Below are 21,347 nucleotides of genomic sequence, written 5' to 3'. Positions count from 1 at the left end.
AAGCTCTTTTACCTTACCAGCCCTTAAAAGGTCCTTTTGCGGGGCATGCCCCAAAGAAAACAGCTCTTTTGCCTGTAAAAATAAACACAATACCCCCCCAACATTACAACCCACCACCCACATACCCCTAATCTAACCCAAACCCCCCTTAAATAAACCTAACACTAAGCCCCTGAAGATCTTCCTACCTTATCTTCACCACGCCGGGTATCACCGATCGGTCCAGGCTCCGATGTCTTGATCCAAGCCCAAGCGGGGGCTGAAGACGTCCATCCTCCGGCTGAAGTCTTGATCCAAGCCCAAGCGGGGGCTGAAGACGTCCATCCTCCGGCTGAAGTCTTGATCCAAGCAGCGGCTGAAGAAGTCCATCGTCGGGCAGAAGTCTTCATCCTATCCGGGCAGAAGAGGAGATCCGGACCGGTAGACATCTTCATCCAAGCGGCATCTTCTATCTTCTTCCATCCGATGACGAGCGGCTCCATCTTCACGACCTCCGGCGTCGGAAGAAGAGGATGGATCCGCGCCGGAGGTCGTGAAGATGGAGCCGCTCATCATCGGATGGAAGAAGATAGAAGATGCCGCTTGGATGAAGATGTCTACCGGTCCGGATCTCCTCTTCTGCCCGGATAGGATGAAGACTTCTGCCCGATGATGGACTTCTTCAGCCACCGCTTGGATCAAGACTTCAGCCGGAGGATGGACGTCTTCAGCCCCCGCTTGGGCTTGGATCAAGACATCGGAGCCTGGACCAATCGGTGATACCCGACGTGGTGAAGATAAGGTAGGAAGATCTTCAGGGGCTTAGTGTTAGGTTTATTTAAGGGGGGTTTGGGTTAGATTAGGGGTATGTGGGTGGTGGGTTGTAATGTTGGGGGGGGGTATTGTGTTTATTTTTACAGGCAAAAGAGCTGTTTTCTTTGGGGCATACCCCGCAAAAGGCCCTTTTAATGGCTGGTAAGGTAAGAGCTTTTTTTTTAATTTTAGAATAGGGTAGGGCATTTTTTTATTTTGGGGGGCTTTTTTATTTTATTAGGGGGCTTAGAGTAGGTGTAATTAGCTTAAAATTGTTGTAATATTTTTCTAATGTTTGTAAATATTTTTCTCTTGTAAGGTGTATCCAGTCCACGGATCATCCATTACTTGTGGGATATTCTCATTCCCAACAGGAAGTTGCAAGAGGGCACCCACAGCAGAGCTGTAATATAGCTCCTCCCCTAACTCATAGCCAGTCATTCTCTTGCAACTCTCAACAAGCAAGGACGTTGTAGGAGAGAGTGGTTAAATATAGCTAGTTTATTTTCTTCAATCAAAAGTTTGTTATTTTTAAATAGTACCGGAGTTCTGCTATTTTATCTCAGGCAGTAAATAGAAGAAGAATCTGCCTGAGGTTTCTATGATCTTAGCAGGTTGTAACTAAGATCCATTGCTGTTCTCACATATGTCTGAGGGGATTACACAGATGAGGTAACTTCAGCGAGAGAATGGCGTGCAGTTTATTCTGCTATCAGGTATGTGCAGTTATCATTTTTTCTAGAGATGGAAAACACTAGAAAATGCTGCTGATACCAGATTAATGTAAGTTAAGTCTGAATACAGTGATTTAATAACGACTGGTATCATGCTTACTCCCAGAGGTAATACCCTTATGATATTGCAATATAAAACGTTTGCTGGCATGTTTAATCGTTTTTATATATGCTTTGGTGATAAAACTTTATTGGGGCCTAGTTTTTTCCACATGGCTGGCTTAAATTTTGACTAGAAACAATTTCCACTGTTGTAGTATAAAAGTTACAGTTGGTGCAGTTAAAATTACAAACTGTGACATCCAGCTTCCCTCAAAGGCCCTCTGAATGCTATAGGACATCTCTAAAGGGCCCAAAGGCTTTCCAAAGTTGTTTATTGGGGAAGGTAGGGCCACAGCTTGCTGTGGCAGTTGGTTGTGACTGTTAAAAAACGTCTTTCGTTTTTTTGATCCGTTTTTTGAACTAAGGGGTTAATCATCCATTTGCAAGTGGGTGCAATGCTCTGTTAGCCTATTATACACACTGTAAACATTTTGTTTGATTTACTGCATTTTTTTCACTGTTTTTCAAATTCTGACAAAATTTGTTTCTCTTAAAGGCACAGTACTGTTTTTTATATTTGCTTGTTAACTTGATTTAAAGTGTTTTCCAAGTTTGCTAGTCTCATTGCTATTCTGTATAAACATGTCTGACATAGAAGAAACTCCTTGTTTATTATGTTTAAAAGCCATGGTGGAACCCCCCTTAGAATGTGTACCAAATGTACTGATTTCATTTTATGCAATAAAGATCATTTTCTGTCTTTAAAAAATTTATCACCAGAGGAATCTGACGAGGGGGAAGTTATGCAACTAACTTTCCCCACGTGTCAGACCCTTTGACTCCCGCTTAAGGGACTCACGCTCAAATGGCGCCAAGTACATCTAGGGCACCCATAGCGTTTACTTTACAAGACATGGCGGCAGTCATGGATAATACACTGTCAGCGGTATTAGCCAGACTACCTGAACTTAGAGGTAAGCGAGATAGCTCTGGGGTGAGACAAAATGCAGAGCATACTGACGCTTTAAGAACCATGTCTGATACTGCCTCACAATATGCAGAAGCTGAGGAAAGAGAGCTTCAGTCAGTGGGTGATGTAAATGACTCAGGAAAGATACCTGATTCTAATATTTCTACATTTAAATTTAAGCTTGAACACCTCCGCGTGTTGCTTAGGGAGGTTTTAGCTGCTCTGAATGACTGTGATACCATTGCAGTGCCAGAGAAATTGTGTAGACTGGATAAATACTTTGCAGTGCCGGTGTGTACTGATGTTTTTCCAAATACCTAAAAGGTTTACAGAAATTATTAATAAATAATGGGATAGACCAGGTGTGCCGTTCTCTTCCCCTCCTATTTTTAGAAAAATGTTTCCAATAGACGCCACCACACGGGACTTATGGCAGACAGTCCCTAAGGTGGAGGGAGCAGTTTCTACTCTAGTAAAGCTTACTACTATCCCTGTCGAGGACAGTTGTGCTTTTTTTAGATCCAATGGATAAAAAATTAGAGGTTACCTTAAGAAAATATTTATTCAACAAGGTTTTATCCTACAGCCCCTTGCATGCATTGCCCCTGTCACTGCTGCTGCTGCGGCGTACTGGTTTGAGTCTCTGGAAGAGGCTTTACAGGTAGCGACTCCATTGGATGACATACTTGGCAAACTTAGAGCACTTAAGCTAGCCAATTCTTTTATTCTGATGCCATTGTTCATTTGACTAAACTAACGGCTAAGAATTCTGGTTTTGCTATACAGGCGCGCAGAGCGCTATGGCTTAGATCATGGTCAGCTGACGTGACTTCAAAATCTAAGCTACTTAACATTCCCTTCAAGGGGCAGACCCTATTCGGGCCTGGTTGAAGGAGATTATTGCTGATATCACTGGAGGAAAAGGTCATGCCCTTCCTCAGGACAGGTCCAAATCTAGGGCCAAACAGTCTAATTTTCGTGCCTTTCAAAACTTCAAGGCAGGTGCGGCATCAACTTCCTCTAATAATAAACAAGAGGGAACTTTTGCTCAATCCAAGACGGTCTGGAGACCAAACCTGACCTGGAAAAAAGGTAAGCAGGTAAAAAAGCCTGCTGCTGCCTCTAAGACAGCATGAAGGAATGGCCCCCTATCCGGGAACGGATCTAGTAGGGGGCAGACTTTCACTCTTTGCCTAGGCGTTGGCAAGAGATGTTCAGGATCCCTGGGCGTTGGAAATTATATCCCAGGGATATCTTCTGGACTTCAAAGCTTCCCCCCCAAAAGGGAGATTTCACCTTTCACAATTTTCTGCACACCAGATAAAGAGAGAGGCATTTTTACACTGTGTACAAGACCTCCTAGTAATGGGAGTGATCCATCCAGTTCCAAAGGAGGAACAGGGACAGGGTTTTTACTCAAATCTGTTTGTGGTTCCCAAAAAAGAGGGAACCTTCAGACCAATTTTGGATCTAAAGATCTTAAACAAATTCCTCAAAGTTCTGTCGTTCAAGATGGAAACTATTCGTACCATCCTACCACTGATCCAGGAGGGTCAATATATGACTACAGTGGATCTAAAGGATGCTTATCTTCACATTCCGATACACAAAGATCATCATCTGTTTCTCAGGTTTGCCTTTCAAGACAGGCATTACCAGTTGTAGCTCTTCCCTTGGGATTAGCTACAGCCCCAAGAATCTTTACAAAGGTTCTAGGGTCGCTTATGGCAGTCCTAAGGCCGCAGGGCATAGCAGTAGCCCCTTATTTAGACGACATCCTGATACAGGCGTCAAACTTCCAAATTGCCTAGTCTCATTCGGACGTAGTACTGGCATTTCTGTGGTCACATGGGTGGAAAGTGAACGAGGAAAAGAGTTCTCTAGCCCCACTCACAAGAGTTTCCTTTCTAGGGACTCTGATAGATTCTGTAGAAATGAAAATTCACCTGACGGAGTCCAGGTTATCAAAGCTTCTAAATTCCTGCCGGGTTCTTCATTCCATTCTGCGCCCTTCGGTGGTTCAGTGTATGGAAGTAATCAGCTTAATGGTAGCGGCAATGTACATAGTGCCGTTTGTACGCTTACATCTCAGACCGCTGCAACTATGCATGCTCAGTCAGTGGAACGGGGATTACACAAATTTGTCCCCTCAACTGAATCTGGACCGAGACCAGGGATTCTCTTCTCTGGTGGCTATCTCGGGTCCATCTGTCCAAAGGTATGACCTTTCGCAGGCCAGATTGGACAATTGTTAAGACAGATGCCGGCCTTCTAGGTTGGGGTGCAGTCTGGAACTCCCTGAAGGCTCAGGGATCGTGGACTCAGGAGGAGTCTCTCCTTCCATTAAATATTCTGGAACTAAGAGCGATATTCAAGGCTCTTCAGGCTTGGCCTCAGTTAGCAACTCTGAGGTACATCAGATTTCAGTCGGACAACATCACGACTGTAGCTTACATCAACCATCAAGGGGGAACGAGAAGTTCCCTAGAGATGTTAGAAATTTAAAAAATAATTCGCTGGGCAGAGATTCACTCTTGCCACCTATCAGCTATCCATATCCCAGGTGTAGAGCACTGGGAGGCGGATTTTCTAAGTCATCAGACTTTTCATCCGGGAGAGTGGGAACTCCATCCGGAGGTATTTGCACAACTGATTCATCGTTGGGGTAAACCAGAACTGGATCTCATGTCGTCTCGCCAGAACGCCAAGCTTCCGTGTTACGGATCCAGGTCCAGGGATCCCAAGGCGACACTGATAGATGCTCTAGCAGCGCCCTGGTCTTTCAACCTGGCTTATGTGTTTCCACCGTTTCCTCTGCTCCCTCGACTGATTGCCAAGATCAAGCAGGAGAGAGCATCGGTGATTCTGATAGCACCTGCGTGGCCACGCAGGACCTGGTATGCAGATCTAGTGGACATGTCATCCTTTCCACCATGGTCTCTGCCTCTGAAACAGGACCTTCTACTTCAGGGTCCTTTCAACCATCCAAATCTAATTTCTCTTAGGCTGACTGCCTGGAGATTGAACGCTTGATTTTATCAAAACGTGGCTTCTCCGAGTCAGTTATTGATACCTTAAGACAGGCACGAAAGCCTGTCACCAGGAAAATTTACCATAAGGTATGACATAGATATCTTTATTGGTGTGAATCCAAGGGTTACTCATGGAGTAAGGTCAGGATTGCTAAGATATTATCTTTTCTCCAAGAAGGTTTGGAAAAAGGATTGTCAGCTAGTTAAGCGTCTGGCAGATGTTCCAGACGTTCAGGCATTTTGTCAGGCTTTAGTTAGAATCAAGCCTGTGTTTAAACCTGTTGCTCCACCATGGAGCTTAAACTTGGTTCTTAAGGTTCTTCAAGGAGTTCCGTTTGAACCTCTTCATTCCATAGATATCAAGCTTTTATCTTTGAAAGTTCTTTTTTTGGTAGCTATTTCCTCAGCTCGTAGAGTCTCTGAGCTATCTGCCTTACAATGTGATTCTCCTTATCTGATTTTTCATACGGATAAGGTAGTCCTGAGTACCAAACCTGGGTTCTTACCTAAGGTGGTATCTAACAAGAATATCAATCAAGAGATTGTTGTTCCATCCTTGTGTTACACAATCTGGATGTGGTCCGTGCTTTAAAGTTTTACTTACAAGCTACTAAAGATTTTCGTCAAACATCTGCTTTGTTTGTTGTCTACTCTGGACAGAGGAGAGGTCAAAAGGCTTCGGCAACCTCTTTTCTTTCATGTAATTAACAAGAGTCCATGAGCTAGTGACGTATGGGATATACATTCCTACCAGGAGGGGCAAAGTTTCCCAAACCTTAAAATGCCTATAAATACACCCCTCACCACACCCACAAATCAGTTTTACAAACTTTGCCTCCAAGGGAAGTGGTGAAGTAAGTTTGTGCTAGATTCTACGTTGATATGCGCTCCGCAGCAAGTTGGAGCCCGGTTTTCCTCTCAGCGTGCAGTGAATGTCAGAGGGATGTGAAGAGAGTATTGCCTATTGAATGCAGTGATCTCCTTCTACGGGGTCTATTTCATAAGGTTCTCTGTTATCGGTCGTAGAGATTCATCTCTTACCTCCCTTTTCAGATCGACGATATACTCTTATATTTACCATTTCCTCTACTGATTCTCGTTTCAGTACTGGTTTGGCTTTCTACAAACATGTAGATGAGTGTCCTGGGGTAAGTAAGTCTTATTTTCTGTGACACTCTAAGCTATGGTTGGGCACTTTATTTATAAAGTTCTAAATATATGTATTCAAACATTTATTTGCCTTGACTCAGAATGTTCAACTTTCCTTATTTCCAGACAGTCAGTTTCATATTTGGGATTATGCATTGAATTATCATATTTTTTCTTACCTCAAAAATTTGACTTTTTTCCCTGTGGGCTGTTAGGCTCGCGGGGGCTGAAAATGCTTCATTTTATTGCGTCATTCTTGGCGCGGACTTTTTTGGCGCAAAAATTCTTTTCCGTTTCCGGCGTCATACGTGTCGCCGGAAGTTGCGTCATTTTTTGACGTTATTTTGCGTCAAAAATGTCGGCGTTCCGGATGTGGCGTCATTTTTGGCGCCAAAAGCATTTAGGTGCCAAATAATGTGGGCGTCTTTTTTGGCGCTAAAAAATATGGGCGTCATTTTTGTCTCCACATTATTTAAGTCTCATTATTTATTGCTTCTGGTTGCTAGAAGCTTGTTCACTGGCATTTTTTTCCCATTCCTGAAACTGTCATTTAAGGAATTTGATCAATTTTGCTTTATATGTTGTTTTTTTCTTTTACATATTGCAAGATGTTCCACGTTGCAACTGAGTCAGAAGTTACTACAGGAAAATCACTGCACAGTGCTGGAGCTACCAAGCTAAGTCTGCTATAAACTTTTGGTATCTGTTTCTCCAGCTGTTATTTGTATTGCATGTCATGTCAAACTTATTAATGCAGATAAAATTTCCTTTAGTACTGTTACATTACCTGTTGCTGTCCGTCAACATCTAATTTTCAGAGTGTTCCTGATAACATAAGAGATTTTATTTTTTAAATCCATTAAGAAGGCTATGTCTGTTATTTCTCCTTCTAGTATACATAAAAGTCTTTTAAAACTTCTCTTTTTTTCAGATGAATTTTTAAATGAACATCATCATTCTGATACTGATAATGGTTCTTCTGGTTCAGAGGTTTCTGTCTCAGAGGTTGATGCTGATAAATCTTTGTATTTGTTCAAGATGGAATTTATTCGTTCTTTACTTAAAGAAGTGTTATTTGCATTAGAAATAGAGGATTCTGGTCCTCTTGATACTAAATGTAAACGTTTAAATAAGGTTTTTAAATCTCCTGTAGTTATTCCAGAAGTGTTTTATCTCCCTGATGCTATTTCTGAAGTAATTTCCAGGGAATGGAATAATTTGGGTAATTTATTTACTCCTTCTAGACGTTTAAGCAAATTATATCCTGTGCCATCTGACAGATTAGAGTTTGTTGGGACAAAAATCCCTAAGGTTATGGGGCTGTCTCTACTCCTGCTAATGTACTACTATTCCTATGGCAGATAGTACTTCATTTAAGGATCCTTTAGATAGGAAAATTGAATCCTTTCTAAGAAAAGCTTACTTATGTTCAGGTAATCTTCTTAGACCTGCTATATTTTTAGCGGATGTTGCTGCAGCTTCAACTTTTTTGGTTAGAAGCTTTAGCGCAACAAGTAACAGATCATAATTTTATAGCATTATTATTATTCTATAACATGCTAATAATTTTATTGGTGATACCATCTTTTGATATCATTAGAGTTGATGTCAGGTATATGTCTCTAGCTATTTTAGCTAGAAAAGCTTTATGGATTAAACTTGGAATGCTGACATGTCTTCTAAGTCAACTTTGCTTTCCCTTTCTTTCCAGGGTAAATAATCATTTCGTTCCTTTCCTCACAACAAGGAACAAAAGCCTGATCCTTCATCCTCAGGAGCGGTATCAGTTTGGAAACTATTTCCAGTTTGGAATATATCCAAGCCTTATAGAATCCTATAGCCAGCTCCTAAGTACCTATGAAGGTGCGGCCCTTATTCCAGCTCAGCTGGTATGGGGCAGATTACGTTTTCTTCAAAGAAATTTGGATCAATTCCGTTCTTAATCTCTGGTTTCAGAGACATTGTTTCAGAAAGGTACAGAATTGGCTTCAAGTTAAGGCCTCCTGCTAAGAGATTCTTTTCTTTCCCGTGTCCCAATTGACACAGCAAGGCTCAGTATTTCTGAAATGTGTTTCAGATCTAGAGTTGGCTGGAGTATTTATGCCAGTTCCAGTTCTGGAACAGGGGCTGGGGTTTTATTTTATCTCTTCATTGTACCAAAGAAGGTCAATTCCTTCAGACCAGTTCTGGATCTATCATTATTGAATCGTTATGTTAGGATACCAACATTCAAGATGGTTACTGTAGGACTATCCTGCCTTTTGTTTAGCAAGGGCATTATATGTCTACAATAGATTTACAGGATGTGTATCTGCATATTCCGATTCATCCAGATCATTTTTAGTGTCTGAGATTCTCTTTTTAGACAAGCATTACCAGTTTTGTGGCTCTACCATTTGGCCTAGCCTCAGTTCCAAGAATTTTTTTCAAAGGTTCTCGGTGCCCTTCTTTCTGTAATCAGAGAATAGGGTTTTGGTATTTCCTTATTTGGACGATATCTTGGTACTTGCTCAGTCTTCTCATTTTCGAAGAATCTCATACGAATCGACTTGTGTTGTTTCTTCAAGTTCATGGTTGGAGGATCAATTTACCAATCAGTTTATTGATTCCTCAGACAAGGGTAACCTTTTTAGGTTTCTAGATAAATTCAGTGTCTATGACTCTGTCCTTGTCAGACAAGAGAAGTTTAACATTGATATCAGCTTGTCAAAACCTTCAGTCACAATCATTCCCTTTGGTAGCCTTATGCATGGAAATGTTGGATCTTAGGACTGCCGCATCAGATGCGATCTCCTTTGCTCGTTTTCACATGCGACCTCTTCAGCTCTGTATGCTGAACCAATGGTGCAGGGATTACTCAAAGATATCTCAATTAATATCTTTAAACCGATTTTACGACACTCTCTGACATGGTGGACAGATCACCATCGTTTAGTTCAGGGGGCTTCTTTGTTCTTCCGACCTGGACTATAATCTCAACAGATACGAGTCTTACAGGTTGGGGAGCTGTGTGGGGGTATCTGACGGCACAAGGGGTTTGGGAATCTCAGGAGGTGAGATTTCCGATCAATATTTTGGAACCCCGTGCAATTTTCAGAGCTCTTCAGTCTTGGCCTCTTCTGAAGAGAGAGTTGTTCATTGTTTTCAGATAAGACATTGTCACAACTGTGGCATACATCAATCATCAAGGAGGGACTCACAGTCCTCTGGCTATGAAAGAAGTATCTCGAATTTTGGTTTGGGCGGAATCCAGCTCCTGTCTAATCTCTGCGGTTTATATCCCAGGTATGGACAATTGGAAAGCGGATTATCTCAGTCGCCAAACGTTGCATCCGGGCGAATGGTCTCTTCACCCAGAGGTATTTCTTCAGATTGTTCAAATGTGGGAACTTCCAGAAATAGTTCTGATGGCTTCTCATCTAAACAAGAAACTTCCCAGGTATCTGTCCAGATCCCGGGATCCTCAGGCGGAGGCAGTGGATGCATTTTCACTTCCTTGGAAGTATCATCCTGCCTATATCTTTCCGCCTCTAGTTCTTCTTCCAAGAGTAATCTCCAAGATTCTGAAGGAATGCTCGTTTGTTCTGCTGGTAGCTCCGGCATGGCCTCACAGGTTTTGGTATGCGGATCTTGTCCGGATGGCCTCTTGCCAACCGTGGACTCTTCCGTTAAGACCAGACCTTTTGTCTCAAGGTCCTTTTTTCCATCAGGATCTGAAATCCTTAAATTTAAAGGTATGGAGATTGAACGCTTGATTCTTGGTCAAAGAGGTTTCTCTGACTCTGTGATTAATACTATGTTACAGGCTCGTACATCTGTATCCAGAGAGATATATTATAGAGTCTGGAAGACTTATATTTCTTGGTGTCTTTCTCATCATTTTTCTTGGCATTCTTTTAGAATACCGAGAATATTTCAATTTCTTCAGGATGGTTTAGATAAGGGTTTGTCCGCAAGTTCCTTGAAAGGTCAAATCTCTGCTCTTTCTGTTCTTTTTCACAGAAAGATTGCTATTCTTCCTGATATTCATTGTTTTGTACAAGCTTTGGTTTGTATAAAGCCTGTCATTAAGTCAATTTCTCCTCCTTGGAGTTTGAATTTGGTTCTGGGGGCTCTTCAAGCTCCTCCATTTGAACCTATGCATTCATTGGATATTAATTACTTTCTTGGAAAGTTTTGTTCCTTTTGGCCATCTCTTCTGCCAGAAGAGTTTCTGAATTATCTGCTCTTTCTTATGAGTCTCCTTTTCTGATTCTTCATCAGGATAAGGCGGTGTTGCGAACTTCTTTTGAATTTTTACCTAAAGTTGTGAATTCCAACAACATTAGTAGAGAAATTGTGGTTCCTTCATTATGTCCTAATCCTAAGAATTCTAAGGAGAAATCGTTGCATTCTTTGGATGTTGTTAGAGCTTTGAAATATTATGTTGAAGCTACGAAATCTTTCTGTAAGACTTCTAGTCTATTTGTTATCTTTTCCGGTTCTAGGAAAGGCCAGAAAGCTTCTGCCATTTCTTTGGCATCTTGGTTGAAATCTTTAATTCATCTTGCCTATGTTGAGTCGGGTAAAATTCCGCCTCAGAGAATTACAGCTCATTCTACTAGGTCAGTATCTACTTCCTGGGCGTTTAGGAATGAAGCTTCGGTTGACCAGATCTGCAAAGCAGCAACTTGGTCCTCTTTGCATACTTTTACTAAATTCTACCATTTTGATGTATTTTCTTCTTCTGAAGCAGTTTTTGGTAGAAAAGTACTTCAGGCAGCGGTTTCAGTTTGAATCTTCTGCTTATGTTTTTTGTTAAACTTTATTTTGGGTGTGGATTATTTTCAGCAGGAATTGGCTGTCTTTATTTTATCCCTCCCTCTCTAGTGACTCTTGTGTGGAAAGATCCACATCTTGGGTAGTCATTATCCCATACGTCACTAGCTCATGGACTCTTGTTAATTACATGAAAGAAAACATAATTTATGTAAGAACTTACCTGATAAATTCATTTCTTTCATATTAACAAGAGTCCATGAGGCCCACCCTTTTTTGGGGTGGTTATGATTTTTTTGTATAAAGCACAATTATTCCAATTCCTTATTTTATATGCTTCGCACTTTTTTTCTTATCACCCCACTTCTTGGCTATTCGTTAAACTGATTTGTGGGTGTGGTGAGGGGTGTATTTATAGGCATTTTAAGGTTTGGGAAACTTTGCCCCTCCTGGTAGGAATGTATATCCCATACGTCACTAGCTCATGGACTCTTGTTAATATGAAAGAAATGAATTTATCAGGTAAGTTCTTACATAAATTATGTTTTTCTTTTTGACTAAGAAGCTTAATCCGCTTAGCCTATGAGACTGCTGGACAGCAGCCTCCTGAAAGGATTACAGCTCATTCCACTAGAGCTGTGGCTTCCACTTGGGCCTTTAAAAATGAGGCTTCTTTTGATCAGATTTGCAAGGCGACAACTTGGTCTTCGCTTCATATTTTTTCAACATTTTACAAATTTGATACTTTTGCTTCTTCGGAGGCTATATTTGGGAGACAGGTTTTACGGGCAGTGGTTCCTTCCATTTAAGTTCTTGCCTTGTCCCTCCCTTCATCCATGTACTTTATCTTTGGTATTGGTATCCCACAAGTAATGGATGATCCGTGGACTGGATACACCTTACAAGAGAAAACACAATTTATGCTTACCTGATAAATTTATTTCTCTTGTGGTGTATCCAGTCCACGGCCCGCCCTGTCATTTTAAGGCAGGTAATTTTTAAATTTAAACTACAGTAACCACTGCACCCTATGGTTACTCCTTTCTCGGCTTGTTTTCGGTCGAATGACTGGCTATGACAGTTAAGGGAGGAGCTATATTACAGCTCTGCTGTGGGTGTCCTCTTGCAACTTCCTGATGGGAATGAGAATATCCCACAAGTAGTGGATGATCCGTGGACTGGATACACCACAAGAAAAATAAATTTATCAGGTAAGCATAAATTGTGTTTTTTATTTTTTTGTACTTTAGTTAGTTTATTTAATTGTATTTATTTGTAGGTATTGTATTTAATTAATTTATTGATAGTGTAGTGTTAGGTTTAATTGTAGATAATTGTAGGTATTTTATTTAATTAATTAATTTATTGATAGTGTAGTGTTAGGTTTAATTGTAACTTAGGTTAGGATTTATTTTACAGGTAATTTTGTAATTATTTTAACTAGGTAGCTATTAAATAGTTATTAACTATTTAATAGCTATTGTACCTGGTTAAAATAATTACAAAGTTGCCTGTAAAATAAATATGAATCCTAAAATAGCTACAATGTAATAATTCGTTATATTGTAGCTATATTAGGGTTTATTGTACAGGTAAGTATTTAGCTTTAAATAGGATTAATTTATTTAATAAGAGTTAATTTATTTCGTTAGATTTAAATTATATTTAAGTTAGGGGGTGTTAGTGTTAGGGTTAGACTTAGCTTTAGGGGTTAATACATTTATTAGAGTAGCGGTGAGGTCCGGTCGGCAGATTAGGGGTTAATAATTGAAGTTAGGTGTCGGCGATGTTAGGGAGGACAGATTAGGGGTTAATACATTTATTATAGGGTTATTGAGGCGGATTAGGGGTTAATAACTTTATTATAGTAGCGGTGAGGTCCGGTCGGCAGATTAGGGGTTAATTATTGTAGGTAGGTGGCGGCGACGTTTTGGGGGGCAGATTAGAGGTAATAAATATAATATAGGGGTCGGCGGTGTTAGGGGCAGCAGATTAGTTTATGGGTGTTAGTGTACTTTAGAGCACAGTAGTTAAGAGCTTTATGAACCGGCATTAGCCCAGAAAGCTCTTAACTCCTGGCTTTTTTCTGCGGCTGGAGTTTTGTCGTTAGATTTCTAACGCTCACTTCAGCCAAGACTCTAAATACCGGCGTTAGAAAGATCCCTTTGAAAAGATAGGATACGCAATTGGCGTAGGGGGATCTGCGGTATGGAAAAGTCGCGGCTGGAAAGTGAGCGTTAGACCCTTTCCTGACTGACTCTAAATACCAGCGGGCGGTAAAAACCAGCGTTAGGAGCCTCTAACGCTGGTTTTGACGGCTAACGCAGAACTCTAAATCTAGGCGTTAATTTCTTATTCAAACTGATCAGTACAGCTATTGTACCTATGCAGTGAATGTGTGTGGCAACTATAGATACGTTTTGTTAAAGCTTTATTTTTAATACTGTTTGCTTGTAAAAACCTTTAATACATAAATACTTGTTTTATACATAAATTGTTTGCTTCTAATTAAACAAACATGTATTGTCTTCTTACAAATGTAGTAAAATCAACTCCACCTTCAGGCACGTCCCTAGGCACAGACCCTAGGCCTCAGTTCCGTCCCTTGCATTAGACCGTTTAATAAGTCATCCTACCCCTCATTCAGGTACCCCAGAGCTGTCAGATGTAAAGCGTAAGGAGCTGGAGAAGAAGCTGAAAACACGAGAGGAGCAACTGCTCCCCATCTACCATCAGGTCGCTGTGAGATTTGCAGATCTGCACGACACCCCAGGGCGAATGCAGGAGAAAGGAGTTATCACAGTTAAGTCCGACCAATATATGTTATAATTTATTGAAACTTCCAATATTTTAATGTTTTTGGAAATGAATTAAATGACCCATTCCACAGTTTTGCATAACCAACATGGTTATATTTATATACGTTTTACCACTGTGATTAGCTTGTATCTAAGCCTCTGCAGACTGCCCCCTTATTTCAGTTCTTTTGACAGACTTGCATTTTAGACTATCTTTGCTGACCATAAATAACTCCATGGGAGTGAGCACAATGTCATCTCTATGGCACTCACAAATTAACGTCCTCTAGCTGTGAAAAACTGTCAAATGCATTCAGATAAGAGGCGGCCTTAGAAATTAGCATATGACAACTAAGAATACCAAACGAACAAAGCAAATGTAAAGATAAAAGTAAATTGGAAAGTTGTTTAAAATGAAATGCCCTATCTAAATCATGAAAGTTTAATTTTGACTTTAAAATGTGTGGAATAGAACTTATATTCTTGAAACTCTGAATGAAGAGGATATTCAGGAAGGGAAAAAAGATTTCTTCTCCCTTATTATTTATTTATTTTTGTCTTCCTTCACAGAGATTGAGTGGATAAATATAATTTTAACTTGATCTTTAGAGGGTTTTTGGCACTTAAAAAAAATGTTTTTTCACAGAATTGGAGTGAATAAATATCCTCTTCATTTTATATTTATATGTAGAGGTTGGTGTTCACATAGTTCCCTTTTTTGTTTTCTCACAGAGCTTGAGTGAAAATACCCTTTACACTATACTATATTTTTATTTTTTGTTGAGTTGGATATTGGGTCCCATTCTGCCTTTTCCTTTGCTCTATTATTATTATTTCTATTATTATTTTATAGACAACAATATTATATTGTATATAAATTCATCATTTTGTAAGCAGGTCTCAATTTTACAAATAAAAAATTTCTTTATTGTAGATAAACCTATTTTGTATACTTGGCTTAAAGGGACAGTCTACAGCAGAATTTTTATTGTTTAAAGAGATAGATAACCCCTTTTTTCTTCTTAAACAGGAAGAGTCCACAGCTGCATTCATTACTTTTGGGAATACAGAACCTGGCCACCAGAAGGAGGCAAAGACACCCCAGCCAAAGGCTTAAATACCTCCCCCACTTCCCTCATCCCCCAGTCATTCTTTGCCTTTCATCACAGGAGGTTGGCAGAGAATTGTCAAAAGTTTGAGATAGTCTCTTATGGAGGGTAGTACTCTTCGCTACGGGACTGGAGTTTTAAGTAATCCTGTCAGCCTCTCAGTGAGAGCATGAATGAAAGTTAGAGTCCAGATTAACAGCTCCTTGGTAATCAGCGTTGACGAGTTTCGCTGCCTTCCTTTATTCACTCAAGTCTATGTCAGAAGAGAGGCTACTATCTGTCACACTTCAAGGGCCGTGTTCCTGTTCCATGGCGTAGATTCCAGGAAGATTGTTTAATTTTATTTTGATATGTGAATGTAATGTTAACGAAATAAGGTAAGGTCCCAGTGGGAATCCTTTTATCTTAATAAGGAATTGTGGGTTAATATCTCCTGAGGGGGGTTATTGAACAGGGGGGACTTTAATCATGTTTGTTATATGGTTCTATCTGCTAATGTGTAGCGATACCTCACGGCTTTTACTGAACATAACAGTCTTATCTTATTGACGCGACCTCTCGAGATTGCGCGCCCTATTTGTGACCGGAACGGTGCACCTCGTGACGGGTGCAGTTACGTTTGTTTCTCACTTCCGTATGTTGACTGTGTGCGACAGAGAGAGTCTAGCTTGTGGGTTGTCTGGTTCACAGGAGGTGGTGAGTGCCCCAGCCATTGGGGGTGTAAAAAGGGTGCCAGTTGGTTTTTGTCATTTTTGAAATCCCAAGATTATGGAGGATTCTGATATTTTAGACATGGATGTCTCCGATACGGAGAATGAATCTTGTGATGAATATTAAATGGCCCAGGTAATCAATGCCCATCAGTTATGTTCCGATTGCCGTTCTAGAGTACTCTCTTCTCCCGAATCGGGGAGCTTAGAGTGCATTGCCGCCGAGGTTTACATGTCCCGTGAGGCGCGTGCCCCAGACCCTTTCTCGGCTACACAAGCAGGTGTCCCTATGGCCTTTACTTCCTCTCTTGAGAGTGGCTTGTTTGCTCCAGAGGTTATGGCATGGTTCCGCATGGCCATTTCTATGGCGCTGTCTCATTTATATCTCCCAAGTGAAATATTTCTAAAATACTGCCCGTGTTCTGTTAACCAGGGCCCGTCGGGCGTGGGATTGCCTGATTCAGTTCGGCCTCCTGGGGAAGCGTTGGCCTCTGAGGCTTCAGGGGTCCCAACCTCAGGGTCAGGGTCTTTTGTGGATCTGACGAGAGATGATTTTGTCTTCCATTTTAGGCTGGCATGTCTTTGTGTTCTTTTAAGGCATGTTTTGGCAATGTTAGAGGATCCCAGTCCTAGCGGGCCAAGGGATCCGAGGCCTTAGATGCGACGTTTGGGGATGAAGCCAATCTCCTTAACGTCTCCATTTTATTTTTTCTTTATGTTTCGGTTCCAGTTCTGAGCTTGGGTGAGACAGGTGTTTGTCAACTGGATTGACGATATGGCAGAGGAATCTTTCCTCTATGGTAGGGTGGTTTCCGTTGTTTTAGTCCCTTTTTCTCCTAGAGTGGGGTATGGGTTCTCCTGCTTCGGAGTTACCTTAGTCTCTGTCGTGACCTGTGGGTCCTTGTTTTCTTGCCTTGTAAGGGTTTTTCCCTTCTTGCTTTTTCAGAATCCTGGAAAGGGAGATGTGGCATAGTAACTGGTCCCACAATTCCTGCAGTAGGAGGCTGGGGGTTTGAACCCTGATGGGCTCCTCTTAAATATTGGATTCTGATAATTAGAGGCTGGGGGTCTGAGAACCCTTTTACCTTGAGAAGTGTTCCTCTTTAGGGACAACAGCAGTGTAGAGGGTCTCGTACCCGAGCACAAAGTCTGTCCTGAATCACGGTAGCATGCCATTTGTAGTAGCGGTCAGAGTTCTACTCAGGGGCTTTGCTCCTCGTTGATCCATCCTTTTCTTCCAGAGGTCTGGGACTCTTGTCTTTGGTCTTTGTCTAGCCTTTGGGCTGGGACCATTACCCTCGAGGTAAGGTCGGGGATCGGTTAATCCATGCAGTGTTGACCGTTTTTCTTCTAGAGTCTGTCCTCCCCTTCGGTGGGAGGACTTTTGCTGTCCTCTTTTCTACCGGCGTCTGGTGCTGGGAGGGGATGCTCCTTGGAGCCCGATATTCGGAAGGTTTGCAGTTTGAAACAAGCTACAACTATTTTCACCTTAAATGTGTGCTAGCAGACTTTACAAAGCTTTTCGGTGGTTTTGGGTTCCACGATGGATGAGTCAGCTTTCCTACCTGGAAGCTTGTCATTGAGAGTTCCTGTTCAGACGGTTTGGTGTTCTCTTGGAGAGTTCTTCGTTAACTGCTGGGATAGTTATCTTATTCTGCTGTCTAGGCTTGTCTAGCCTGCAAGTTTCGATCTGATATGAGGCAACAGGGAACTCATGTTTTTAGGAGTACCTTATGGTATGGTGCTGTGTCAGGGATATGAGGGTGTCCCTCAAGTCCTCTTTGGGACGTGTTTCCTTAAATAGGGATTTCTTTTTTTATCAGTTCCTTGTGTTTCTAGGGAGTTCGTCTCCCTGGCGCTACTATCGTAAGACAACTGTGGGTTGTTCTATGTTTGTTCAGCCGTGTGGAATGATCCTTGGATTCTTCTGGGAATCTGTTTTCCCTTTTGGGGACAGGTAGCGGTCCATGTCTTTTGGCCGGGTACTCTGCTTGGGAGTCGAGAGCTGCGTGGCTGACCTGTCGGAGGCTGTTTGTGCTCGGCGGACTCTTGGACTGAGGGGTCTCTAGCTCGGCTTTGCTGGTGTAACTAATGTGCAGTTACCTGGGCTTCAGGTTTTTTCCTGTGTCGTCTATATTTTTATAGGGTGTCGGGTAATTTCAGGCTGTGGTGCCTTTCGAAGGGGCCACCTTTTGTACCCACCCATTGTTTGCATTCAGTGTCCTCTAGCTTGGGTATTGTTTTCCCAAAAGTAATGAATGCAGCTGTGGAAAAAGAAGAAGAAAAACTTAAATTATGCTTACCTGATAATTTTATTTTCTTCTACCGGGAAGAGTCCACAGCTCCCGCCCGTGTTTTGTCTATGAGGCGGCAGTAGAAAAATTTTCTTCTGGCACCTTTTCTCAAAGTGATATTTTTCCTACTGTTTCCTCGTTCCCTTGGCAGAATGACTGTGGGATGAGGGAAGTGGAGGAGGTATTTAAGCCTTTGGCTGGGGTGTCTTTGCCTACTCCTGGTGGCCAGGTTTTGTATTCCCAAAAGTAATAAATGCAGCTGTGGACTCTTCCCGTCAGAAGAAAAGAAAATTATCAGGTAAGCATAATTTATTTTATTACCCATTCCCTAGTTTTGCACAACCAACACAGTTATATAAATACACTTTTTACCTCTGTGATTACCTTGTATCTAAGCCTTTGCAAACTGCCCCCTTATTTCAGTTTTTTTGACAGACATCCATTTTAGCCAATCAGAGCTGGCTCACCTGACCTCCACGTGCGTGAGCACAGTGTTATCTATATGACACACGTGAACTAACACCCTGTAGTGGTGAAAAACTGTTAAAATGGCCTTCAAGGGCATAGAAATTAGCATATGAACCTCCAATTGGAAAATTGTTTAAAATTACATTCTCTATCTGAATCATGAATGTTAATTTTGGACTAGACTGTCCCTTTAAGATGATATAGATAATGTTTTGAAAGATAAAGAGTGGAATTCCACATTTAATTTGCCATTGTAATTGGACTATAAATAGAATATCTTATGCTGTAAGATATATTGTTAGTTAAGCAACAATTACATGCAATCACTGTGGTGCATTATTATTGCTTTCATGCAAAATCTAATCCCTTTTCTCTGCTTGAAATTAAGGATATTTTGGATTGGAAGGACTCCCGCACTTTCCTGTACTGGAGACTCCGGCGCCTCCTGCTGGAAGAAGTGGTAAAGAGAGAGATTCTGGATGCAAATAGTGAACTAAGTGATATTCACATCCAATCCATGCTTCGTCGCTGGTTCATGGAGACAGAAGGGGCTGTCAAGGTGACAACACTGTTGGAATGTATTTGTTGTGCAGTAGCTACTACGAGTGCTATATATAGTAAAACTAAAAAAAAAAAAAAAAAGCTTAATTAGATGCTTCTTCCATTAGAGTGCCAGGAGTGCATTCCGTAGAATTTCTTTATATAAATAAAGAAATTACTTTACTGTCCCTTTAAGTTGGACTGAATAGCTGGTTTATGGAGTTTTGTGAAACACAAACTGTTTTGTAAAACTAGAATTATTTTTTTTTCTTCTATTCCTCTAGGCTTACCTGTGGGACAATAACCAGGTGGTGGTAGAGTGGTTGGAAAAGCACTTGCAAGAGGAAGATGGAACACGGTCGGCAATTCGGGAAAACATCAAGTATCTAAAGAAAGACTATGCCCTAAAACACATCCGCAGGTAAGAATAATAAAATACGGCAACCCAGCATATAGGTGGCAATTTGTTCATAAAATGGCAAATAGTTATATATTGCATCTCAAACCTTTGGTAGAAATCCTATTTTATCTTTTAACAGAAAAAATAATTCAATTCTGAGACCAAATTTTACTTTCTTTCTTCACAGTTTGATCCAAGCAAACCCTGATGTTGCAATGGACTGCATTGTACACATGACCCAGCAGATCACCCCGGCACAGAGAGCACAACTGGCCAAACTCTTATCTACAATGGACAATCCCCCTTCTAGTTGACACCAAGATGGGGAGAACGATACACTCCCCTTGCCTAATAGACTATGATCAGCAACAACCTCTGTAAATGTGCCGTCCGCAGTTGCCACTATCACAGCTAGGTTACCAAGCTATAAAGTGCCTTGCAATAAAGAGACCAACCAAACTAATTCTCTGCAGTATCATTGGTGACATGAGTAGTATTTGTTTGTAAATTTAAACACATACTTTTTTTTTATTGAACAAATGGGCATTTTAGATGTTTTCTCGCCATCATGCACCATCCGAATTCTTGGAACTCTACCAGTTTTTCAGTGCTGCTGCTTCATATGTAAATTTTTCGATGTGATGCTCAAAAATCCAGATATTATAGTCTCTGCTGATGAATGGGAATGACTTTAAATGTGCGCACAAATTTAATAGTCTCAAAGCTTCTCACTTGTTTCAGCATCAGAATTTTTAGTTCACGTGATGTTAAATATTTAATCTTTAAAACTATTACTAACAAATAGATACACGCTGTCATAACTGTGTGTTCCGTTCATATTTGATTTTAGCAAAACATCAACAACAAAAATTCAACTTGGTTGTAGGCATGTTAGCCTTTAATGTTTTAAATGTGCCAAAATTTACCAATTTATGAAATCATTTTAAAGAATGCTGCAGACAAAACAAGGTTTCTATCTTTCTGTGTAGAGTTAATGAAATCCATGACTACTTTTAGGTAACATGAAGACCTGTCTTGTTTGCATTTGGTTAAACAACACACTATTGTGATATAGTGACTGCTGCATAACCACTGATAAATGCATTGTTCCTATACACATTTGTGGAGTGTCTGATTTACTACAATAAATAGAAAAATCCATGAAGGGTGTAATGTATCTTGCTAATGTTTTACTTTGCATTTACTTAATGTTGAAAAATGTAAGCACTACTATTGGATTTCTTCCCATTTTTATACCTCAGAAGAAATTAAATAGGATGTTCTTTTTTTTTTGCATTAATACAGAATGCCTGTGGCCAGCAACAAATGTATTTGTACTACCTTTGCAGTTATATGGACCCTCAGTACAAATGTATTTGTACTACCTTTGCAGTTATATGGACCCTCAGTACAAATGTATTTGTACTACCTTTGCAGTTATATGGACCCTCAGTACAAATGTATTTGTACTACCTTTGCAGTTATATGGACCCTCAGTACAAATGTATTTGTACTACCTTTGCAGTTATATGGACCCTCAGTACAAATGTA

The 21,347-nt window shown here is 40.8% G+C and overlaps 1 protein-coding gene across 4 annotated transcripts in view; it reads left to right on the top strand.

The window, feature by feature from the left end:
* Positions 1–20,259, top strand: part of ACACB (acetyl-CoA carboxylase beta) — a 350,436-nt gene extending 330,177 nt beyond the window's left edge. For all 4 annotated transcript variants that reach the window (XM_053702123.1, XM_053702121.1, XM_053702122.1 and 1 more), the window contains 4 exons: positions 14,125–14,279; positions 19,245–19,415; positions 19,681–19,817; positions 19,984–20,259. In XM_053702123.1, coding sequence (XP_053558098.1) covers positions 14,125–14,279; positions 19,245–19,415; positions 19,681–19,817; positions 19,984–20,110 — 590 coding nt within the window. In that variant the 3' untranslated portion in view covers positions 20,111–20,259. The remainder of the gene's footprint in view (positions 1–14,124; positions 14,280–19,244; positions 19,416–19,680; positions 19,818–19,983) is intronic.
* The last annotated feature ends 1,088 nt before the right edge of the window (positions 20,260–21,347 follow it).

This window comes from Bombina bombina, chromosome 2 (assembly GCF_027579735.1).
Source record: "Bombina bombina isolate aBomBom1 chromosome 2, aBomBom1.pri, whole genome shotgun sequence".
Lineage (NCBI taxonomy): Eukaryota > Metazoa > Chordata > Amphibia > Anura > Bombinatoridae > Bombina > Bombina bombina.
The sequence above is the reverse complement of the archived record's forward strand: the minus strand, read 5'-3'. Positions and strand labels throughout refer to the sequence as shown.